The 25,779-nt window shown below is 50.5% G+C and overlaps 1 protein-coding gene across 8 annotated transcripts in view; it reads right to left on the bottom strand.

Annotated features, from left to right (window-relative positions):
- MLLT1 (MLLT1 super elongation complex subunit) overlaps positions 1–25,779 on the bottom strand; it is a 76,899-nt gene that overhangs the window by 41,174 nt on the left and 9,946 nt on the right. For all 8 annotated transcript variants that reach the window (XM_015122622.3, XM_015122619.3, XM_077979607.1 and 5 more), the window contains exon 3: positions 14,785–14,867. In XM_015122622.3, the coding sequence (XP_014978108.1) occupies positions 14,785–14,867 (83 nt within the window). The remainder of the gene's footprint in view (positions 1–14,784; positions 14,868–25,779) is intronic.

The following is a 25,779-nucleotide window of genomic DNA, read 5'->3' on the forward strand; positions in this document are numbered from 1 at the left end:
CCCAGTCTGCCCAGCAAGCACTTTACTGTCAAAGTTTAAAAACGGGCACTTATCCAGAAGATAGAAAGGGCCCAGTCAGGCAAAGCGGCTCGCGCCTGTAATCCCAGCACTTTGGGAGGTCTAGGTGGGCGGATCGCTTCAGCGCAGAAGTTCGAGATCAGCCTGGGCAACACGACAAGACCCCATCTCTACAAAAGTAGAAAAATTAGCCAGGTATGGTAGTGCACACCTGTGGTCCCAGCAACTCAGGAGGCTGAGGTGGGAGGACTGCTTGACGGGGGAGGTGGAGTCTGCAATGAGCTGTGATTGCACTACCCTTCTCCAGCCTGGGTGACAGAGTGACACTCTGTTTCAAAAAAAAAAAAAAAAAAAGCAAGACAAAAAATTCTTACAACTCAAAAAGAAAACCCCAAATCAAATACGGGCAAAGAGTTTGAATAGACCTATCTTCAAAAAAGATACACAAATGGCCAATGAGCACATGAAAAGATGCTCGTCATCATTAATCATCAGGGAAAGGTGAATCAAAACCACCTACAAACACCATTTCACACCCACAAGGATGGCTATCATTGAAAACAGACAAAAAACAGGAGATAACAAATGCGGGTGAGGACGCGGTGAAACTGGAATGCTTGTGTGTTGCTAGTGGCAATGTAAAGTGGTTTGGCTGCTGTGAAAACAGTTTGGCACTCCCTCAAAGAAATTAAACATAGAATTACCATATGACCCAGCAATTCCACTCTAAGGTATAGTCATCTCTCAGAACTGTGAGGGATTGGTTCCAGAACACCCTTTGGATACCAAAGTCTGCAGAGGCTCAAATTCCTTTATATAAAACAGTAGCATTTGCACATAACCTATGCACACCCTTCCATATACTTGAAATCATCTCTAGATCCCTCATCATGCCAAATACAATGCCTGCACATCACTGCATTCCTGTGGATTCAACGGCCCTTGGCAAATTCACGTTTTGCCTTTTAGAACTCTGTGGATTTTTTTTTCCAAATAGTTTCTGTTTGTGGTCGGTTGAATTCATGGATGCGGAGCCCATGGATATGGAGGGCCAACTGTATACCCAAAGGAATTGAAACCTGGTACTCAAACACATACACGCACAGCCATGTTCAAAGCAGTGCTTATTCATAACAGCCAAGAGGTGGGAACAGCCTGCATGGCCGTCCACAGATGAATGGGTAAACAAAGTGTGGGACAGCCACACAGCAGAGTGGTACTTGGCCATGAAAAGGAATGCAGTTCTTTTTTTTTTTTTTTTTTTTTTTTGAGACGGAGTCTCGCTCTGTCGCCCAGGCTGGGGTGCAGTGGCCGGATCTCAGCTCACTGCAAGCTCCGCCTCCCGGGTTCACGCCATTCTCCTGCCTCAGCCTCCGAGTAGCTGGGACTACAGGCGCCTGCCACCTCGCCCGGCTAGTTTTTTGTATTTTTTAGTGAAGACGGGGTTTCACCGTGTTAGCCAGGATGGTCTCGATCTCCTGACCTCGTGATCCGCCCATCTCGGCCTCCCAAAGTGCTGGGATTACAGGCTTGAGCCACCACGCCCGGCCAGGAATGCAGTTCTTACACATGCAACAATACGGATGAACTCACAAACACGGCAGAAAGAAGGAAAGAAGCCAGACACAAACGTCACATACTGTATGACTCCATTTACATGAAACTGCCAGAATGGGCCCGTCCACCAAGACACAATATAGATCAGTGGCTGCCAGGAACGGTGGCGAGGCAGGGAACGGGAAACAGCTGCTTACTGGCACAAGGTTTCCTTCCGGGGTGATGAAACCACTCTGGAACTAGAAGGAGACAGCAGTAGTACAGCCTCACGAATGTACTAAATGGCACTTTACTTACTGTGTGCTTTAAAATGGTTCATTTCATTTCATGTGAATTTCACCTCCCTTCTTAAAAACGTTGGGGTGGGGGGGTGGCAGCACTTATACACTGGTTATGCCAGGAGGTTTTCCGATATTTGGACGTACAATAGCTACCCCTCTGGAATGAATCTGGTTCATCCATTTAGTACTCGTTTAATAAATATTGAACAAGTGCCACCTCCATGCTAGATGCCAGCTGAGAACAAAAGCAGAACCCTGGTCCTAAGCTTACTTTTGCATGGTAGAGACACACGGACGAGTAAACACACATCCACATATCTGCTACAGAAAAGAAAGGAACAGTCAGTTAGAAAAAAGAAGAAAGAAGAACCAAATCCAGATGAGAGGCTTTAATTTTAGATGTCAACTTGACTGAATTAAGAAATACCTAGAGGACCTGGCACAGTGGCTCATGCCTATAATTCCAGCACTTTGGGAGGCCAAGGCAGGAGGATCGCTTGAGCCCAGGAGTTCGAGACCAGCCTGAGCAACATGACAAAACCCCATCTCTACAAAAAAAAAAAAAAAAAAGAAAAAAGAAATTAGCTGGGCGTGGTGGTACACACCTGTAGTCCCAGCCACTCGGAAAGCTAAAGTGGGAGGATCACCGGAGCCCAGGGAGGTCAAGGCTGCAGTGAGCTGAGAGTGTACCACTGCACTCCAGTCTGGGTGACAAAGCGAGACTCCATCACAAAGAAAAAAGAAAAAAAGAACCTAGAGAACCGGTAAGGCTTTATTTCTGGGTGTGTCTATGAGGGTGTTTCCAGAGGATACTGACATGTAAGTCAGTGGGCTGAATAGGGAAGATTCACCTTCAATGTGGGCCAGCACCATCCAACTGGTTGGGTCCCAGAAGGGACAAAAAAGAGAGAAATGGCGATCTGTCTCTAAAGGGACAAAAAGTCAGGGATGGCAGTCTCTCTATCTGCCTGTCTCTCTCTGTGGCCTTAGGACTCTGGCCTCACCCTCATACCACGCCTTCGACCTCCCAGCGAGAATTACACCAGGGTTTCCCTGCTGTGGGGGCGTCTGAGCTTGCGGGGAGCTGTGCTGCCGGCCGCCCAGGTCTCCAGCTTGCGGGTGGCCTGTCATAGGACTTCTCGGCTTCCACAATCACGCGAGGCTCTTCCCCCAATAAGTTCCCTCTTGTATCTGGGTATCTATCTATGTATCCTACTGATTTTGTCTGGAGAAAAAACCCCAACAAATACAACAACCAATGGGTCAAAGAAGAAATCACTGAGAGAATTAGAAAGTACTTTTGAGATAATGAAAACAAAACACAATATATCGAAACATATGGAATACAGTGTACACAGTGCTTACAGCGAAATGTAAAGGTGTAAACACCTACATTCAAAAATAAGAGTGACTTCAAATCAGTGACTCCCTTTACACCCTAAGGAATTAGAAAAAGAACTAAACTCAAAGCTAACAGAAGGAAAAGGAACAGAAATAAAATAGGGAATAAAAGATATAGAGTGAATCAATAAAATCAAGTTTCTTTGAAGAGATCAACTAAATTGACAAACCTTTGGCTAGTATTTTAAAAAAAGAACATAAATAACCCACATCAGACATAAAAGTGGGAACTACCAATCTTATAGAAATTAAAAGAATTATGAGAATACTATAGACAACTATACGCCAGCTAGAAAATGCAGATAAGACATAACCTTAGAAGCAAATTATTAAAATTGAATCAAGAAGAAGTGGGGCCGGGCGCGGTGGCTCACGCCTGTAATCCCAGCACTTTGGGAGACCGAGGTGGGCAGATCACGAGGTTAGGAGATCGAGACCATCCTGGCTAACATGGTAAAACTCCATCTCTACTAAAAAAAAAAAAAAAAAAAAAAATTAGCCAGGCATGGTGGGCACACCTGTAGTCCCAGCTACTTGGGAGGCTGAGGCAGGAGAATGGCGTGAACCCGGGAGGTGGAGCTTGCAGTGAGCCGAGATTGCACCACTGCACTCCAGCCTGGGCGACAGAGCGAGACTCCATCTCAAAAAAAAAAAGAGAAGTGAAGAATCTCAACACATTGATAACAAGAGATGGAATCAGAAATCAAATACTTCCCAGAAAGAAAAGTCCAAGACCAGACGGTTCACCGAACTCTATGGAACATTCAAAGAACAAACACCATTCCTGCTCAAACTCTACCAAAACTTAGAATAGGAGGGAATACCTCCTAACTCACTTTATGAGGGTGGCGTTACCCTGATACTAAAGCCAGACAAAGATACCACAAGAAAACCACACAGCAACGTTCCTTATGAATACAGACACAAAAATCCTTAACAAAATACTAGCAAATCCAATCCAACAGTACACTAAAAAGATTATATACCATAACCAAGAGGGATTTATCCCAGGAATGCAACGCGGCGGGGGGTTCCTACGTGAAAATCCATTAGGGTAATACAGCACATTAATAAAAGGAAGAAAAAAACGACATGATTTTCTCAATAGAGACAGATAAAAGCATCTGACAAAACTCAACACCTATGCATGATTTAGAAAAACATCATTCAGCGAGCTAAGAAAAGAAGGTGTGACATGGTAAGAAATATATACATTTGGTCTCTACTCCTAGTCCTGGCACCAAGCTGCTAAAATACTTTCTGAGAGATGGTGGTGATAGGAGCCTGTTTTGTTTTAATATTGGGTCTTAGTCCTGGGTTCCTGACACAAAGGCCTCTAAGATCCTTGAAATCTTGGAAGTGATACGAGCATCTTTACATTTGTTCATGAGATGCCTGGTGACTGAATGCCTCTAGATAGCTTCAGGATGGGGGCTGGTTGCCAGGGGAACCAATCATGTGATACGCAGCTGGAATTTTCAGCCCCACCCCCTGACCTCTTAGGGAGGGCAAAGGGGCTGGAAATTTAGTTTAATCACCAATGGCCGATGGTTTAATCAATCATGCCCACACAATGGAGCTTCCATAAACACCTTACACAAAGGGGTTCCGAGAGCTTCCAGGCTGGCCTGTCTGAGGGCATGGAACACCGGCACCCTTCCCACATACCCTGCCCCATGTAGCAAGGTTTGGCCATTACTGAATTGCACTCTTTACGACAAACCAGTAACGGAAGTAAAATGTTTTCCTGAGTTCTGTGAGCCATTATAGAGAACTGTTGAACATAAGGAGGGAGAACGTCCAGTTTATGGCCGGTTGAGTACAGGTGGCAGTCGGGGACTTGCCACTGGCATCTGGAGTGGGGGCTGTCCTGTGAAACTGGGCTCTTAACCTGGGAGCTTGCGCTAACTCCAGGTCGTGGATAACAACACTGAATTCAATTGCAGGACCCCCAGGTGGGGTCTGAAGAGAACTGGAGAACTGCAATGTCCGAGAAACCTACACATTTGGTGCCAGAAATGTTGTAAGTGGAGAAAACATGTTTTTCCTTCTTCTAGAAGGGAATTTCCTTAACCTGATAAAGGGTATTTACAAAAAGCTCACAGCTGACATCACACTCAATGGAAGAAGGCTGGAAACTCTTCCCCTGAGATCAGGAACCAGACGGGATGCCCACTCTCTCCATTGCTATTCAACACTGTGCTGGAGGTTCCAGCCAGAGCAGTCAAGCAAGAAAAAGACTTTGACAAAAGACATCCAAACTGGAACCTCTATTTGCAGATGACATGATTCTATAGACAGAAAATCCCAAAGAAGCCAAAAAAAAAAAAAAAAAAAAAAAACACCCCTACTAAAGCTACTAATAAATTCAGTAAAGCTGCAGGGTACAAGATCAATACACAGGCCGGGCGCGGTGGCTCAAGCCTGTAATCCCAGCACTTTGGGAGGCCGAGACGGGCGGATCACGAGGTCAGGAGATCGAGACCATCCTGGCTGACACGGTGAAACCCCGTCTCTACTTTAAAAAATACAAAAAACTAGCCGGGCGAGGTGGCGGCGCCTGTAGTCCCAGCTACTCGGGAGGCTGAGGCAGGAGAATGGCGTGAACCCGGGAGGCAGAGCTTGCAGTGAGCTGAGATCCGGCCACTGCACTCCAGCCTGGGCGGCAGAGCGAGACTCCGTCTCAAAAAAAAAAAAAAAAGATCAATACACAAAAATTGGTTGTGCTGTCCACAGAGGAGGTCTACAGGAAAAACAAAATCAGCTGTGCTTCTATACACCTGCAATGAACAATCCAAAAAGGGAATAGTATTCCAAAGAATAAAATACCTAGGAATAAGGCCAGGCACAGTGTAATAAGGCCAGGCACATGAGATTAAGGCTCATGCCTGTAATCCCAGCACTTTGGGAGGCCAAGGCGGGCAGATCACTTGAGATCAGGAGTTTGAGACCAGCCTGGCCAATATGGCAAAACTCCATCTCTACTAAAAATACAAAAATTAGCCAGGCATGGTGGCACACGCCCATAATTCCAGCTACTCGGGAGGCTGAGGCAGGAGAATCGCTTGAACCCAGGAGGCAGAGGTGGCAGTGAGCCAAGACTGTGCCACTGCACTCCAGCCTGGGTGACGGACAGAGACTCTGCCTCAACACAAAACAAGCCAAAAAAACCTAGGAATACATTTAAGCATGCAGGTACAAGACTCAGGGATACTGAAAACTATAAAACACTGCTGAAAGAAACTAAAGACTTAATTAAGTGGAAAGACATTCCTTGTTCATGGAATGAAGACTTAATATTGCTAAGATGTTTCAAAAATGACTAGATTCAAGGCCGGGCGTGGTGGCTCACACCTGTAATCCTAGCACTTTGGGAGGCTGAGGCGGGTGGATGATGAGGTCAGGAGATTGAGACCATCCTGGCTAACATGGTGAAACCCCGCCTCCACTAAAAATGCAAAAAATTAGCCGGGCGTGGTGGCGGGCGCCTGTAGTCCCAGCAACTTGGGAGGCTGAGGCAGGAGAATGGCGTGAACCCGGGAGGCGGAGCTTACAGTGAGCCGAGATTGTGCCACTGCACTCCAGTCTGGGTGACAGAGCAAGACTCCGTCTCAAAAAAAAAAAAAAGGGACTAGAGTCAATAGAATCTCTATCAAAGGCCGGGCGCGGTGGCTCAAGCCTGTAATCCCAGCACTTTGGGAGGCCGAGACAGGCGGATCACGAGTTCAGGAGATCGAGACCATCCTGGCTAACACGGTGAAACCCCGTCTCTACTAAAATTACAAAAAAAAAAAAAATTAGCCAGGCGAGGTGGCGGGCGCCTGTACTCCCAGCTACTCGGGAGGCTGAGGCAGGAGAATGGCGTGAACCCGGGAGGCGGAGCTTGCAGTGAGCTGAGATCCGGCCATTGCACTCCAGCCTGGGCAACAGAGCTAGACTCCGTCTCAAAAAAAAAAAAAAAAAAAAAGAATCTCTATCAAAATTCCAATAGAATTTTTTGCAAAAATGTAAAAGTCAAACCTCAAATTCATATGGAATCACAAGGGGCACAGAATAACCAAAGTCATATTGAAGACGGGAAAAAAAAACACAGAGTTGGAGGACTCACACTTGCCAATTCCAAAACTTCCTACAAGGCTGAGCGCGCTGGCTCACACCTGTAATTCCAGCATTTGGGGGGCCCAAGGCGAAAGGATCGCTTAAGGCCAGGAGTTCAAGACCAGCCTGGGCCAGGCACAGTGGCTCACACCTGTAATCCCAGCACTTTGGGAGGCCGAGGCAGGTGGATCACCTGAGGTCAGTTCGAGACCAGCCTGGCCCACATGGTGAAACCCCGTCTCTACTAAAAATGCAAACAATTAGCCAGGCATGGCGGCGGGCACCTGTAATCCCAGCGACTCAGGAGGCTGAGGCAGGAGAATCGATTGAAGCTGGGAGGTGGAGGTTGCGGTGAGCCAGGATCGTGCCACTGCACTCCGGCCTGGACAAGAGCAAAACTGTCTCAAAAAGATAGATAAATAAATAAGAAGACTAGCCTGCACAACACAATGGGACCCCATCTCTACAAAAATAATGAAATTAGCTGGATGTGGTGGCACGTGCCTGTGGTCCCAGCTACCTGGGAGGCTGAGGTGGGAGGACTGCCTGAGCCCAAGAGGTCAAAGCTACAGTGAGCCATGATTGCACCACTGCACTCCAGCCTGGGTGACAGAGCAAGGCTCTGACAAAAAAAAAAAAAGAAAAAAAAACCTTCCTATACAACTACAGTAATCAAAACAGTATGGCACCAGCATAAGCACAGACACACAGACCAATGAAATAGAATTCAGAGTCCAGTTTTAAACCCAAAATCTATGGCCAACTGATTTTCAACGAGGCTCTAACACCACTCGATGGTGAAAGAACAGTCTCTGCGGGCCGGGCACGGTGGCTCAAGCCTGTAATCCCAGCACTTTGGGAGGCCGAGACGGATGGATCACGAGGTCAGGAGATCGAGACCATCCTGGCGAACACGGTGAAACCCCGTCTCTACTAAAAAATACAAAAAACTAGCCGGGCAAGGTGGCAGGCGCCTGTAGTCCCAGCTACTCAGGAGGCTGAGGCAGGAGAATGGCGTGAACCCGGGAGGCGGAGCTTGCAGTGAGCTCAGATCCGGCCACTGCACTCCAGCCTGGGCGACAGAGCGAGACTCCGTCTCAAAAAAATAAATGAAACAACAGTCTCTTCGGTGAACGGTGCTGGGACACCTGGAAAACCACACACAAAAGAATACTGTTAGACCTCCACCTCGCTTCATATATGAAAGTTCACTCGAAAATGAATCAACTATCTAAGCATAAGGACTACAACTATGAAATGGGTGCAAATAAACATGGGGCAAACCTTCAAGACCTCAGATTTGGCAATGGAGTCACAGATTTGACACCAAAGGTGTGAGTGACAAGAAGAAACAGATTAATAGAACGTCATAAACATTTAAAACGTTCATGCAACAAGGGACATTATCAGGGCTGGGTGTGGCAGCTCACGCCTGTAATCCCAGCCAGCTGGGAGGCTGGGGTGGGAGAACTGCTTGAGCCCAGGAAGTCAGGGTTACAGTGAACCAAGATCACATCACTGCACTCCAGCCTGGGCAACAGAGTGAGATGTTGCTGAAAAAACAGACATTATGAAGAACGTAAAAAAAAAAAAACCTATAAAAGGGGATAAGATATTTGAAATCACATACCCTGTAAGAGTTTAATATCCAAAATATATAAAGAACTTCTATAACACAACAACAAAAACAACCTAATTCAAAAATGGGCAACGGGCATTCAAAAATGGGCAACTCACGCCTGTAATCCCAGCACTTTGGGAGGCCAAGGCAGATGGATCACTTGAGGTCGGGAGTTCGAGATCAGCCTCACAAACATGGCGCAACCCCATCAATGCTAAAAATACAAAAATTAGCCCGGCGTGGTGGCGGGAGCCTATAATTCCAGCTACTCGGGAGGCTGAGGGAGGAGAATCGCTTGAACCCAGGAGGCAGAGGTTGTAGTGAGCCGAGATGGCGCCACTGCACTCCAGCCTAGCCAACAGAGCGAGGAAAAAAACAAACAAAAATGAGCAATGGATATATCTAGACATTTCCTGAGAAAGAGATACGTGCAACCAGCAAGCATGTGAAAAGATGTGAAACATCACAGGTCATCAAGGAAATGCAAATAAAAACCTCAACAGTTACAGCTCCAAACCCACAAGGATGGCTATAATTTTTAAGAAACAGAAAACAAGCATTGCTGAGGATCTGGAGAAACAGGAACCCTCACACATTGCTGGTGGAACTATGACAGGGTCCAGCCACTGGAAAACGGCTTAGCAGTTCCTCAGAAAGCTAAACAGAAAATTGTTGTATGAGCTGGCAATTCCATTCCTAGGTGTATATGCCCAGAGGGACTGAAAACGGGCACTCAAACAAGTACGTATACACACACACACACACACACACACACACACACGTTCACAGCAGCACTATTCCGCATAGCAAATGGGTAGAAACAGCCCAAACATCTATCCACAGATGAATGGATAAACACAGAATGGTACAGCTGTCTCTCATTCTGCATAGATTCCATACTTTTGAATTTACCTCCTCACTGAAGTTCATTTGCAAACCCCAAACCGATACTGTCGGCTTTTACTGTCTTTTGCGGACACGCCCAGAACAGCAAAAAGGTTGAGTTGCCCAACACGCATGTTCCCAGCGGATGTCAAGCAAGACAACACTGTCCTCTTGCTTGGGAAAAACTTCACAACACACATGTATTACTTTGCAATCAGATGAGGCCCTCCAAATTCTTTTTCCTTGAGAGAAAGGAGTGATTTTTCTGTAAAAGAACATGTCACCGGCCGGGCGCGGTGGCTCACGCCTGTAATCCCAGCACTTTGGGAGGTCAAGGTGGGCAGATCATGAGGTCAGGAGATCGAGACCATCCTGGCTAACACGGTGAAACCCCATCTGCACTAAAAAATACAAAAAAAAAATTAGCCAGGTGTGGTGGTGGGCGCCCTAAGTCCCAGCTACTTGGGAGCCTGAAGCAGGAGAATGGCGTGAACCCAGGAAGCGGAGCTTGCAGTGAGCCGAGATCACACCACTGCACTCCAGTCTGGGAGACAGAGCGAGACTACGTCTTAAAAAAAAGAACATCCTACCAACAGGTCAAACAAAATGCAGCCTCAGTTAAGTTCTAGTGCCTAACACTGCATAAAGCACAATTCCTTCATTTTATAGGCGATGTCATATTCAAGGTCAAGTGCACTCACTGAGAAAGCCACACACTTATACAAGAATAGAGCTGTCTGCAAAAGCACATTTTCTGCTCTGGTCTTAGAGCCACACTCACGGGAGAAGCCAAACAACATCTTTTTCATCGCAGGAACCCTCAACCTCCTTTGGGCCCTCCGAGGTCTGAGGCTCCCTTTCTCCACTGAACTTTCTTGCCCAGATTGACTGGAAGGAGCCGATACCATTTCAACAACAAATGGATGAAATGCCCGCTGTGCCGGGCCCCGGGTCAAGTGCTGCACCTGCTGTCTCCCTCTTAATCTTCCTGACTCCTGAGAAGCAGACGCAGCCAGAAACTCCATCTTATGGACAGACAAACTGAGGCCCAGAGGAGTGACCCACCCATGGTGACACAGTCAGGCTATGAGACTGAACCCTGGCGTGTCCACCTCCAAACTGTGGTCTCTGCAGCTCTCTCCCTACCCTGTCCAGACACACCAGCACCTCCCCAAACCCACTCCGTCACCAACCTCTGTTTACTCCTTATTCCACTTTCCCGACCTCCCACTGAGGAGTAAGCCGTGGCTAACCACCAAACACAAGCCCTGGCTACACCAGGTAGAAAAACCGCTAGCAAACCCATGCACTATGACCCTGTCCCTAATCGTGTTCCGAATCCTGCAGCCATGAAGCACTCCCATCCCCGGCACCGAAACTCATCAAGCACTATCGTGCTTCTAGGTCATGCCTGTCTCAGGCAACGGGTGTGTGCTTACAAAGAGCTGGTTCCAATCCTAGCTCTGCCAACTTCTGGGGCTTGACCAAGTGACTCGGGATCCAGGATCTCCTCCACCTGTGGATGGCACACACACCCCTGCCACTGTGAGGAGAACCTGCATCCCTGGACCTTGCCGTGGGGCCACCAGTACTCCCGGTGCAGGACCCTCTACAACCACCCCAGGAAGAGAAAGTTCCCAGGCAAGGGGGCACATAGCACACTGAAGCAGCTGGCTTCTGTCCTGAGAGAGGGGGAGCGCTGCAGTTCTCAGCACAGGCTCATGGCAGAACGGCCCAGCCACACGGCTTCCGCAGGAATTGTTCAGACAAATAAACACCAAGAAATACGACTTAAAAAAAAAAAAAAGAAAAGAAAGAAAAAACAGAAAAACTGGCCATCCTCCAAAAGTGCTCAATGAAAGCACATGCTGAAATTTGAAAAACCTGCTACATCTAAAATGGGAGAATTTTACTATATGTAAATTATACCTCGATAAACCAGACTTAAAGAAAACATACTGGCCGGGCGCGGTGGCTCACGCCTGTAATCCCAGCACTTCGGGAGGCCGAGGTGGGCAGATCACGAGGTCAAGAGATCAAGACCATCCTGGCTAACACAGTGAAACCCAGTCTCTACTAAAAACACAAAAAATTAGCTGGGCATGGTGGTGGGCACCTGTGGTCCCAGCTACTCAGGAGGCTGAGGCAAGATAATGGCGTGAACCCGGGAGGCGGAGCTTGCAGTGAGCCGAGATCGCTCCACTGCACCCCAGCCGGGGCGACAGAGCAAGACTCCATCTCAAAAAAAAAAAAAAAAAAAGAGGCCGGGCGCGGTGGCTCAAGCCTGTAATCCCAGCACTTTGGGAGGCCGAGACGGGGGGATCACGAGGTCAGGAGATGGAGACCATCCTGGCTAACACGGTGAAACCCCGTCTCTACTAAAAATACAAAAAAAAAACTAGCCGGGCGAGGTGGTGGGCGCCTGTAGTCCCAGCTACTCCGGAGGCTGAGGCGGGAGAATGGCCTAAACCCGGGAGTCGGAGCTTGCAGTGAGCTGAGATCCGGCCACTGCACTCCAGCCTGGGCGACAGAGCAAGACTTCGTCTCAAAAAAAAAAAAAGAAAAGAAAAGAAAAAAAAAGAAAAAGAAAACAATTTAACCCAACAATGTCACCGCAGGTTGCCGGAAGTACACACGCTCCTGCTGAAGGGCACCGAGGGAGCCGGCACCGCACTTGGGGCCTTTCAGAGGAAGTAGGCAACAAGTGCTATAGAGGAACATGGGGTCCCATACCCCCCATGCAACCACACGCCCCCACACCCTAAATGAAGCCCCCAGGATCCCGAAAGAGCAGGCAGGGATTCAGAGAGGGCTCTCTGTCCCCTTGACACCCCCACACAGGAGAGGATGCTGTGCCCAGCAGTAACAATCCTACGGCCAAAGGGTCCCCTGCTTCCTTTCTCTACAGGGACAGGATGCAAGGGTGGAGCCTCAGGAACTCAGGACAGAAACAGCCCTGGAGTCTGCATTTCAGCCTCAGTTGAGAGCTGCAGGACACATCAGGTGGGGCAACCTGAGCAGCAGCCACTTAGGGCCCCTGCTGCGTTGCGCACGGCGGTACCACACACTGTGGGTTTCTGCCACATTTGGGAGCGGCCAGCCTGCATCTCGCCTGAAGGTGTCCCTACTGAGCAAGGATGACAAGCAGCAAACAGCACTGGCCAGCCCCTGCCCCACCTGCCACCAAATCCATGGGCAGCCCACGGCGGAGCCAGGCAGCAGTCAGAGCCCCTTGCCTGAGGGTGCTGGGAAGTAGAATGGATGCCACCAGTCCCCAGGTGGCTGAAGGCTGTGTCAGGGACCACACAGGTGTCTGGGAACACAGAAAACCTCACTGAGCTTGGGCACAGTGGTACGTGCCCGTAGTCCCAGCTACTTGGGAGGCTGAGGTGGGAGGATCGCTTGAGCCTGGGAGGCTGAGGATGGAGTGAGCTATGATTGCACCACTGCACTCCAGTCTGGGCAACAGAGCAAGACCTTGTCTCTAAAAACAAACAAACAAAAAGCCTTGCTGGCCCAAACTGCTTCTGAACCTCAGAGGACCTTAATCTAAGTCACCCCAGAGGCGAGCTTAAACTGCCTACACAGACGGTGGCCCCACAAGCCACCGGCTAGAACACCAGTGCCTGAGCTGCGGAGCACCTTCCACGGACAGGCTCGAGCAATCCCCTCAACCGCCCCAAGAGGGGGCTGCTGTTCTCATTCCCCTTCCGCACGCTCACGGGATGGAGCTGGGGAGACTGGGAGCCCAGGGATACACCTGGCAGGGGGGTGGCCCCACAGGCCCAAGGGCCGGGACCACTCACCCCCCAGAAGGCCCACTTGCAGGCAGGTTCGGCTCTTCTCCCAGTGGGGCCTCAATTCCAACAAAGCCTCAGAATGACCTCGGTTTCTGTGAACTGGACCCCGGGCGAGGCCTTGCATCTGAAATTGGCCAGGGTGCACCGGCTGAAATGTCACCCGGCTCCTAGGAGGGCCGCATGCCAAATGCCTCTCCTCAAGGCCCTTAGTGCCAGGGGGTTTGTGGAAAAGTGGAACAGTAGCCATGCGGCCCGGCACGGCCAGGTACAAACCAGGGACTCAGTAACCAAGCAGGCCGGCATCCACAGGCCTCCCAGGACACCTCCTTCCCCAGCGCTGCCTCCATGCCAGTCCAGCTGCACTTGTGGGAAAGCAGCCGGCGGTGGACAAGCCACGAGCCAGGAAATGTCACCGCTGGCCCTGTGGTGACGCCTGGGAGGAGGAGCAGGGGCAGGCTCTGAGTTGTTTTAATTATTAGGCCAAGAAAAAATAAAAAGGTGAAAAACTACAGATGAAAGAAAATGGAAACAAAACCCCCGCAGTCCCACCACCCAGATGACGCAGACGACCGGCGCTAACATTCTGGATAGAGGTAACTCCAGATGACGCGGATGACCCGCACTAACATTCTGGATAGAGATAACTCCTTTTTCCTTTAAGTTTTATATATGTAGTTTGCTTCGTTAATTCTGAAGCTCATCAAAGATTCTGCCCAGAAGACGCACCGTAATCGGACCGTAATCAGATATTTAAGCTATTTCTCGATCTCAGTCACTACACATGACCCGGATATTAACCCTCTAGGACCGTCGAGGAAGCTGGTCCTGACAGGGGATGTCACTGCCGGCACATTTTCCAGGCAACTGGACAGGAGGTGGCCCAGCAGCTCCCCGAGAGAAGCGGACCAAGGGGCACGCCCACCTGCTGTCACGAACCCACCTGTGTCCTGGCCCCTGATGTCCCCGGGAATGGAGATGGCGACCAGCACTCCCCGCAGCCCTCACTGGAACGCCTGTGCATGGGCAGCGGCCAGGTCTCTGGCCTGTTTTGTGAACTGCCGTGGCACCCGGAGCAGGGGCTCCCACAGAGAGGCAACCTGCCTGCTCCCCTCAGGGATCCTACCTTGTTTTTGAAGTGCACCTCGATGGGCATGATGAAGCCAGCGTACCCCGACTCCTCTACTTTGTAAGGGGGCTCCTTGCACACTAAAAAGAAAAGGAAGAAACACACGCATCAGCTTCCTGCCTGTTTCAGGCCCAGTCGCCAGCGGCAGTACTGCACCCCTCAACCCCACCACCTCCTCCCAGGGGCTTGGCTGGCCTTGCAGGGGGTGGCTTTTCAGTAGGTTGAGCCCCCGTGACAGGGTTGACTTCCACGGCAAAGGGATCTCAGGCATACAACAGCAGGGAAGAGGAGGAGAAAGGAGACTCAGCCACCGGTGTGGTCAGCAGAGAGTGAGAGGGAACATTAGCCTGTCACTGGGGCCCTTGCTCCTGCAGAGGACGAGGAGGCTGAGGCCAGAGAAGGCTGCACAAGTTGACCCAACTCAGGTCAATGTCGGTAAGTGTGGCCTGGGTGAGACATGAAACCCAGCAGGCAGGGCCACACACTCTACTGTCACCACCTCCAGCATGGGGGCTGGGCACCTGCTGCGCCACAGATGCACGCGCTCAGAGACGGGGGAGCCCCAGGCGGCTGGGACCCTCCTCCTGGGTTCCAGTTTAGCACCTAATAAAAGCATTCCAAAGCAGCATGAACAAAACCCCAATGAACCCAGAGATTTAAAAAGATTAAAAAAAAAAACAAAAAAAACGCTGGACATAGTGGCTCACACCTGTAATCCCAGCACTTTGGGAGGCTGAGGCGGACAGATCACTTGAGGTCAGGAGTTCAACACCAGCCTGGTCAACGTGGTGAAATCCCATCTCTACTAAAAATACAAACATTAGCCAGGCATGGTGGCAGGCACCTGTAATCCCAGCTACATGGGAGACTGAGTCAGGAGAATCACTTGAACCCAGGAGGCAGAGGTTGCAGTGAGCCAAGATCGCACCACCACACTCCAGCCTGGGTGACAGAGTGAGACTACGTTTCCAAAACAAACAAGCAAACAAAAACTATGCTTAGTGCCTCATGCTTGTAATCCCAGCACTCTAGGAAGCTGAGGCAGGAGAATCACTTGAACCCAGGGGTTTGAGGCCATCCTGGGCAACACAGTGAGACCCTGTCTCTGTAAGAAATTAGCCAGGCGTGGTGGCGTGTGCCTGTGGTCTCAGGGGCTACTCGGGGGGCTGAGGCGGGAGGATCGCTTGATCCAGGAGGTATGATCGTGCCATTGCACTCCCGCTTGGGTGACAGAGCAAGACCATGTCTCAAAAAAAAAACAACAACAACAAACAAAACTGAAATAAACAGCAAAATATATGTAAAATAATCTCCTATAATCTCATCCCCCAGAATAAACCATCAATGTTTTGACCCGTATGTTGTTAATAGGAAAGCACCATGGAAGCAGTGTCTTCTCACTTTAAGAAAAAAGCTAGAGCCGTAGAGATCAAATCCCGCGTCCCTCGCTTGCCCCTCCAGATGCAACTACGCCTGGGAGACAGGAAAAAATCCTGACCACTGTGTGTCAGTTTTTTCCCCACTTTACTGAGGTCTGGTTGACAGGTTAAGAAGCTGCATAAATTTAATGCCCACCTTTAGATGAGTTTGGGGACGTGTGTACATCTGTGAAACCATCACCACCACCAAGGCTGTGAACATATCCATCACCTCCCAAAGTTTCCTTCTGCTCTCTCTCACTGTTTTTGTCTTTGAAGACCACTGAGTTGCCCTCTTAGCAATTTCAGTGTATGCTACAGTATTGTCAGCTATCGGGACTCTGCAATACAGCAGATCCAGAACTTACCTTGCAAAACCGAACAACGGTACCTTCTGACTATCATCTCCCCGTCCCCCAGCCCCTGGCAGCCACCCTCGTACTCTAGGCTTCTCTGAGTGTGACTGTTTTAACTGCTGGATGTGTGTGAGATCATGCAGTCTCTATCTTCTGGGTCTGGCTTTCTTTGTTTGCTTGTTTGTTTTTCTGAGACGGAGTCTCGCTCTCACCCTGGCTGGAGTACGATGGTACGATCTCGGCTCACTGCAACCTTCGTCTCCTGGGTTCAAGCGATTCTCCTGCCTCAGCCTCCTCAGTAACTGCGCCCAGTCAGTCTGGCTTCTTTCACTTAGCATAATGCTCATTGCTAAAAATCTTCATACACACATATTTGCACTAGTAAGGTAATTCTTAAGTGGGTCAGAAATTGCTAGAAAACTGGCTGGGCATGGTGGCTCACGTCTGTAATCCCAGAACTTTGGGAGGCCGAAGTGGGCGATCATCTGTAGTTTATCACCCAGGCGGAGGCAGGAGAATTGCTTGAATCCAGCAAACAACATCTATCAGTAGGGTAGGTTTGGAGTGATGACCTGGGAACCTCGAAGACAGGGCTGACTGGACAGCCTTGAACAGGGCCCCTGCCTACATGCCACGTCTGTGCAAGGCTTGCTCAACTGGACCGAGGTGGGCACAGCCTCCCCAGAGACCAACGGTAGCCCTGGCTGCCCTGCTGGGAGCTCTGAACACCACTGCCTGACATCAGGGTCTGCACACGAATCAAAAACACACTCCCAAACGACAGTAGAGACGATATCCGCTCCATTCACTCATTCACGCCCCACTGTCTGTGTCAGACAGAGTCAGAGGCTGGGATGGTCAAAGAGGCCAAGAAGAGGCCCCTGACTGGCCGGGTGGCTCACGCCTGTAATCTCAACACTTTGAGAGGCCAAGGCGGGCAAATCACGAGGCCAGGAGTTCCAAACTAGCCTGACCGACATGGCGACACCCCGTCTCTACTAAAAATACAAAAATTAGCTGGATGTGGTGATGCACACCTGTAATCCTAGTTACTGAGGAGGCTGAGACAGGAGAATTGCTTGAATCCGGGAGGCAAAGACTGCAGTGAGCCGAGATCGCACCACTGCGCTCCGGCCTGGGCGACAGAGCGAGACTCCATCTCAAAAAGAAAAAAAAAAAAAAAAGAAGATGCCCTTGGCCTTCAGTGCTTACTCCAGGGGGAGTCATCGCCCTCAGATCAATGCTCGCCCTGTGGTGAGGAGCAGCCCTGCCTGCAGGGCACTCTGGCTCTACAGGGAGCACCTGCAGCCTGACGGAGGCCGGCCCGGGCACCTGCGCCCCAGTGTCCATTCCACTCTCCTTCCCGATCCTCTGACATCCTGCCAGGATGGTGAACAGGGGACCTCCAATGATGAGGCCCACCCCACACCAAACCCCCTCCACACACCAGTCCCCCCGCCACCTTCTCCTGCAACTCGCCACTCAGGACCCAGCTGCCCACCACTGGCCCTAGACCCCAGTCCACTGCAATCCTCTCCGGAGGCTCACCTGAGGCCAAGTGCTAGCAAGTCCACCCCAAAGCCCCTCTGGAATTCAGCCCTGCCCCGGTGCCATGCCTCTCTCGTCCAGCCTCAGGCTCCTTCCGAGGCACCTTCTGCACGGGGAATGACCAATCCTCTGACTGCGCCCACTGAGGGAGGGCTCCCCACTGTCCTATACAACCCGCGAGGTGCCTTCCGCCTCAGCTCTGTGCAGCCCAGCACCAGATCCCACGATCCAGCCACATTGAGCCTCTCAAATCCCCAGCTCACTTCCTCTGGGAGCCCTGCTCTGAGCCCCCACAGGCTCCCCGGTGTCCTGTACCCCTCCACCGCAGGACTTCCGTGCTCACTTTGCCTGTCTCCCTCCATCCCCACCTCTAGACGATAAGCTCCATCTCACCGAGTGTGACATCCCCAGGGCCTGAAATGGAACCTAACACCTCCTTTCGGAAGCATCTTATATCCCTTAAACACTGCCAAGCTGGTCTAAAGTGCAGCAGGGGGTCGGGCGCAGTGGCTCACGCCTGTAATCCCAGCACTTTGGGAGGTTGAGGCAAGTGGATCACTTGAGGCCAGTTCGAGACCAGCCTGGTCAACATGATGAAAACCCGTCTCTAATAAAAACACAAAACTTAGCTGGGCATGGTGGCGCATGGCTGTAATCCCAGCTACTCGGGAAGCTGAGGCAGGATAATCGCTTGAACCCGGGAGGCAGAGGTTGCAGTAAGCGAAGATTGTGCCACTGCACTCCAGTCTGGGTAACGGAGTGAGACTCCGTTAAAAAAAACTAATAAATAAATAAAGTGCAGTATGGGGCCACACACCTGAAAACTTAATCTGAACCTGGGAAGGAAAGTGGAGGCAGAACAGAGGAAGGGTGGCCTGTCCCCAGCAGAGGAGGCGCGGGCATGGGCAGTGGCCTGGGATTTGCTCTCAGACTCCACCCATGCCCCGTCCTCTCCCCACCCACCCATAGTCTGAATCCCACCCAGCCACAAAGGCCTACAGCAGGGCCACCTCCTTCGAGAAACAGACCCCATGTCCCTCGGCCTCTGACTTCCAGGTCACATGCTTCCCAAATCTACTGTCACATCTTATCTCATGGTCCCCACCCCTTCAAGGAAGGAATCCTGTCCTGTGACGGGTACTCCAAACCTAGAGAACTTCTATCCCCCCAGACAGTGCCAAGAGGGACGGCAGTCGGCCAAGCGCCTGGGATAGTCTTCAGTCCAACTGGGGAGACCAGGGAGACGCACCGGCCCACTCTCCTGCCTCAGAGCCCACATGAATCAAGAGGACAGGAATAAGGCCGTGAGAGTGAAGGCAGGAGGGAAGAGGTTTGAGCCACCTGTGAGTTTCTGGAAGGCAGAAGTCGGACGAGGACACTCTGGGCAAGGGGCAGGATGAGGAGGTGACGGCTCAGAGTCTGCTACGGGGGCGCCGTAGGGCAGGGACAGCCACTGGTGCCAGAAGGCTGAAGGTCCTGAACTGGCTGAGCAGAGGGCAGGAGTGAGGATGAAAGTTGGGAGAGGGAAAGGGAGCACGGTGGGGGAGGAGGGTGGGAGCAAGAGAGTGAGGGCCTGAGCTTCTCCCTGAGGTGACAGCAATGTTTTGGAATTAGACAGCGATGATGGAATCAGTGGTCATGGCTGCACAACTATGTGAATATACTGAAAACGCTAACTGTACACATTACAAGAATGAATTTTATGATGCGTAAATTTTATCTCCATAAAGCGGTTATTAAAAAAAACAAAAGGGCAAACTGAAAGGCTGCGCTGGGGACAGGAGCCCTGGGATCCCTCCCTCCTGCCCATCCTCCCTCCCGCCCATTCCCCTCCCCGTGCCCTCCCCCTGCCCAGGAAGTTTCAGGTTTCCCTCTGGGAAAATTGAGATGACTCCGTGTCTCAAGGAGCCAATGATCTGGGGGAAGCTGAAGCTTGCAGCGTGGAAACCAGACCCCAAGGAAGGCCTTACTCATTAGGAAATCAGGAGGCCTGTGAGCCTTCAGGTCTGTGGATGAGCGGAACCTACCCTCCCAGCACAGAATGCTCAGGAGCTCCCACCAGGAGGAAAGAGCCCGAGGAGACAAATAATTTGGAGACCCCAGAGAGCTTGACAAAAAGAAAGTAAAAAAAATAAAAACCGAGAGTCAATGTCCTCAGATTCAAGGAGATATACATCCAACAACAACAAAAAAATAAGATATTTCTAACAGGGAAAATTACAGCCAGGCACCACAGCTCACACCTGTAATCCCAGGCACTCTGGGAGGCCGAGGTGGGAGGATCACTTGACACCAGGAGTTCAAGGCTGACCTGGACAACGTTCTCTACTAAAAATACAAAAAATTAGCCAGGCGTGGTGGTGCGCACCTGTCACCCTAGCTACTCGGGAGGCTGAGGCACGAGAATCACTTGCACCCGGGCAGCTGAGGTTGCCGTGAGCCAAGACAGTGCCACTGCCCTCCAGGTGACTGAGCAAGACTCAGTTTCAAAAAAAGAAAAAAGAAAACAAGAAATAAAATGAGGATCCCAGAAAGAAGAAAAGAGAGGAAATAAACAGATGGAAGGAAACTGTCAAATAAATAGAAGGAAACTTTCAGAGCTAAAATGAAGGACACTCAAATGTCACAAAACATAGTGAACAGCAGCAAAAAAAAAAAAAAAAAAAAAAAAACACATGATATCATAAAGCAAACGTCCTAAAAACATCCTAAATGTTTCCACAGAAAAAAACAGGTCACGTGTAATGGGATGAGGACCAAATGGCATCAGACTTTCCAGAAGATACTAACACAACGCCTTCACAGTGCTAAGTGATACGTGCTCCCAAAACATTTGGGAGCAGGAGTGTTGTGAACTTGGGATTTTTCAGACTTTGGAATATTCGCATTCCACTGGTTCAGCATCCCTAACCCGAAAATCCGAAATCCAAAATGCTCCAGTGAGCATTTTCTAAGCATCATGTCAGCACTCAAAAAGTTCTGAATTGACCGGGTGTGGTGGCTCCCGCCTGTAATCCCAGCACTTTGGGAGGCCGAGGGGGGTGCATCACCTGAAGTCAGGGGTTCAAGACCAGCCTGATCAACATGGAGAAATCCCATCTCTAATAAACATACAAAATTAGCCAGGCAAGGTGGTGCACGCCTGTAATCCCAGCTACTCAGGAGGCTGAGGCAGGAGAATCGCTTGAACCTGGGAGGCAGGGGTTGTGGTGAGCCAAGATCATGCCATTGCACGCCAGCCTAGGCAACAAGAGCGAAACTCCATCTCAACAACAACAAAAAAAAGTTTTGGATCTTGGCCAGGCACGGTGGCTCACGCCTGTAATCCCAGCACTTTGGGAGGCCGCAGCGGGCGGATCGTGAGGTCAACAGATTGAGATCATCCTGACCTACATGGTGAAACCCCGTCTCTCCTAAAACTACAAAAATTAGCCAGGCGTGTTGGTGGGGGCTTGTAGTCCTAGCTACTCAGGAGGCTGAGGCAGGAGAATCGCTTGAACCCGGGAGGTGGAGGTTGCAGTGAGCCGAGAACGCGCCACTGCACTCCAGCCTGAGCAACAGAGTGACACTCCGTTTCAAAAAAAGTTTTGGATCTTGAGCCGGGCATGGTGGCTCACGCCTGTAATCCCAGCATTTTGGGAGGCCGAGGCGGGAAGATTTTAAGCCCAAGAGTTCAAGACCAACTTGGGCAACATGGTGAAATCCTGTCTCTACAAAAAATAAAAAAGCTGGGCATGGTGGTGGGCCAGTAGTCTCAGCTACTTGGGAGGCTGAGGCAGGAGGACTGCTTGAGCCCAAAGGTTGAGGCTGCAGTGAGCTGTGATCACAACACTGCACTCCAGTCTGGGTGGGTGGCAGAGCGAGATTCTGTTTCCAAAAAAAAAAAAAAAAAAGTTTTGGATTTCGGATTTTCAGCTCAGGGATTCTCGATCTGTAATTCGCAAACCACAAAATTACACCCAACCAACCCACCATTCCACTGTGAGAAGAGAATAATGGCATCTTCAAATATGCTAGGACTCAAAGGGTTTACTGCCCACATGTCTGTCTTTTTTTTTTTGAGACAGAGTTTCTCTCTGTCACCCAGGCTGGAGTGCAGTGGCATGATCTTGGCTCACTGAAACCTCCGCCTCCCAGGTTCAAGCGATTTTTCTGCCTCAGCCTCCCGAGTAGCTGGGATTATAGGCGCCCGCCACCGCCCCTGGCTAAATTTTTGTAATTTCAGTAGAGATGGGGTTTCGCCATGTTGGCTAGACTGGTCTTGAACTCCTGACCTCAGGTGATCCACCTGCCTCGGCCTCCCAAAGTTCTGGGATTACAGGCGTGAGCCACTGAGCCTGGCCAGAAATGTCTTAAGTAATTAATCTCTTGGGATATTACTTGAGAAACTGCTCTACCAAAACGAGAAAATAAATCAAAACGAGAAAATAAACCAAAACATAGGCTAATAAACAAACCACCTCAGGAGAGCAGGAGAGAAAAGGCCCAGGGTGGTGGCTAAAGGGGTGGCTGGAGAACAGTCCACTGTAATCAGAGAAGGAAGGCACAGAGAAACAGCATGAAACACTCAGAGGACTTCACAAAACAAACAAGCCAGAAGGCCAGGTGAGGCGGCTCACACCTGTAATCCCAGCTACTCCTGAAGCAGAGGTGGGAGGACTGCTTGAGCCCAAGGAGTTGGAGTCCAGTCTGGGCAACAACATAGCGACACCCCATCTCTAAAAGAATTTTTTTTTTTTTTTTTTTGAGACATAGTTCGCTCTGTCGCCCAGGCTGGAGTGCACTGGCATGATCTCGGCTCACTGCAACCTCCGCATCCCGGGTTCAAGCAATTCTCCTGCCTCAGCCTCCTGAGTAGCTGGGACTACAGGCATGAGCCACCACAGCCGGCTGATTTTTTTGTATTTTTAGTAGAGACAGAGTTTCAGCATATTGGCCAGGCTGGTCTTGAACTCTTGACCTCAGGTGATCCACCCGTCTCAGCCTCCCAAAGTGCTGGGATTACAGGCATGAGCCACCACGCCCAGCCAAAAAATTAAAAAAAAAAAAAAAAAGCCACAGAATAAATGAAATGATTGAGTGAATGGGGGGAAAATGAAGGTATTGATAAAGACACAACACAAAAAGGAGAAGGAAGGGGGGATTCCAAAAGCCACAGACCAAATGTGAAGCAAGCTAAAATAGGGCCAAATTTTAACCAAAAATGACCAAAAAGAACCCGTTTGCCATGGACCTGACTTGGAGCCTCCTCCCTGGAGTGGCCCAGGGTTCGGGAAACGGCAAACAGAGGCTGAATGAAGTCCTGCCGTCCCAACCAGCCTGACGGTGGCAGCGTCAAACGCGTCAACGCTGCCTACTGCTAGTTCCCAACTCTTACAGTCAATCCACAGCCGGGGAGTGAAGTTCTTGGTCTTCATCAACAAGCTTCACAACGTCCAGTGTAGCCTCAAAAGGAGGGGTGCAGCAGGGTCAAAAAAAGACAGGGTACCGGTGGCCTTGCCTTCCTCAGTGGAGAGTCAGAAAACACTAACAAAAGCTGATCAGGTGCGAGGGTCCATTCAGTCATCAAACACTTAGTAAGCACCTACTGTATCCCTGCAGGCACCGAGCATGTAGCAGCAAACAAAACTGATAGAAACCTCTTACTTGGGGTGGGGAGAGGGATGGACAAGTTAAGGAAGTAATATGTACAAGATGTTAAGATGGTGCTAAGGAGAAAACCAAAGCAGAAAAAAAAGGCTAAGAAGCATATGGCTGTGTGGGTGTATTGGGCAAAGAAACTGCGAGTTAGCCCAGGCAGCCAGAGGACTCCCTAAAAAGGGTGACGTGGGACTCTGCTGTGAAGGATCCCAAAGGTAAACAGGCTCACATCATCATTCAGAGTCACAAAGACGACCAACGCAAAAGCGAGTCACTGGACTATTAAAAACTTAGAGAACACAGTGGGTAAAAGGGGGTACTTTGGGATAAATTCTAACCCTTCAAGCCGGTAAATCAGTAAGTATTGTCTACATTTTCAAGAAATAAGAAGCAAATGAGCTGCTGTGAAGACAGTCCAGAGAGGGCTAGGAAGATGGCCCCGGGGAGGGAGGACTAAGGAGGCCAGGAACAGCAACTTTGTACCTTACATGTTTCTGCCCAGTTTGATTTGTGATAATGTAAGCCGCCTCGGAAGTAAAAGATACTTTTTAAGTACCTCAAGTATCATTCCAGAGGCTGGAGTGCTTTAAGAGGTTCACTCCCTCTCTCAAGTTTTATTCAGTGCAATAGCGTGTGAGCTGGGAGTTTACTTTCTGATACATTTGATGGGGCTGCTATCTGTCTCCAGGCCCCAGAGACAGACTACAACAAACAGGGCTCAGTTACTAATTTAAAGGCTGCCTACAAACTGACACTGAAGCCTGGCATGGTGGCACGCGCCTGCCAGGAGCTCAAGGCCAGCCTGGGCAACACAGCGAGCGAGACCCCATCTCTTCAAAAACAAACAAAAAACAAAAAACGAACCCTTGAGAGTGAGCCCCACTCATGACCCCATCTTCCAGGTACCTGGAGCTTGGAGAAGGTGTTGTGTCAACATGGTGGGGAGCAAAGGTGAAATCAACAGTCTCAAAGTGGATGGAAATCGGCGTCCAGGGCCCATCCCAGAGCTCCGGGGACAGAGAAAAGGGGAGTGGGGGAGGGGGTTGGTGAAGGAGAAGTGGAGTGGATGCCGCCAGAGAAAGGAAAGAGGGCCTGGTGCAGGAGGGGCAGCCAGGCTTCTGCTCTGCCGACGTGGCGCGAAAGCAGCCACAGGCGACACCCACGCGAGCGGGCATGGCCGTGCACCAATAAAAACAGGCCGCACTGGCAGTGGCCGGACCCAGCCCACGGGCCAGCCTGCCCACCCTGCTGTAAGCACAGGCAGCGGCCTGCCCCCTGGGCCCGTCTCCCTGTCTGCACGAGAGGGCTGTGGCGAGAAGAAAACGTGATCCTGCGCACGAAGGGCTGGGCAGGAAGTGCTCGATAGATGGCACGTGTCCCCACAATTAGGAAGCGCTGTATAAATATCTGCCGCTGTCAGGAGCCTCCGTGGCCATCCTCTAAGAGGCTTAGAGAGGGAGGAAGGAAAAGGGGAGAAGGTGAAGACTCAGGAAAGGAGAAATGCAGAGGCAAAGGGGAGCCGCAGGCTGAGGGAATCGGAGGTGAGCGTCCCTTCAGCATGAAATGCTTCTGCTGCTGTCAACGCCCGTCACTTCCCCAATAGGCTGCAAACCACTCACAGGCTCAGGGCCAGGGTCCCGGCTCCCGGGAAGCTCCTGCTTCAACCTAAGCACACCCACGCTTGTGTGCGGCTCACCTCCTGTGGCCCCTGGAGCTCCCAGGACCCCCATACTGGAGGGTAGAGGGGTCACCAGCCCAGCCAGGGCTCTCCTGACCCTGAAGCGCTTCGCTACAGCAAGTCCCTCATTCCTTTATCAACACATCCCTCAAGAAGTATTTCTCGAACCCCTGTGATGCGCCAGGCCCCGGGCTTCACACTGGGGACTCAGCGGTAAGAAAAGCAGATGCGGCCCCAGCCCTGATGGCGCTCCCCAGACCACCACCTCTCTCTCCAGTTCCACACCACAGTCTTCCCCTGGGGCTCCCTTCCCCAGGAGGGCTTCCCTGATCATAAATTGGGTGCGTTCCTG

Source organism: Macaca mulatta, chromosome 19 (genome assembly GCF_049350105.2).
Source record: "Macaca mulatta isolate MMU2019108-1 chromosome 19, T2T-MMU8v2.0, whole genome shotgun sequence".
Classification (NCBI taxonomy): Eukaryota; Metazoa; Chordata; class Mammalia; order Primates; family Cercopithecidae; genus Macaca; species Macaca mulatta.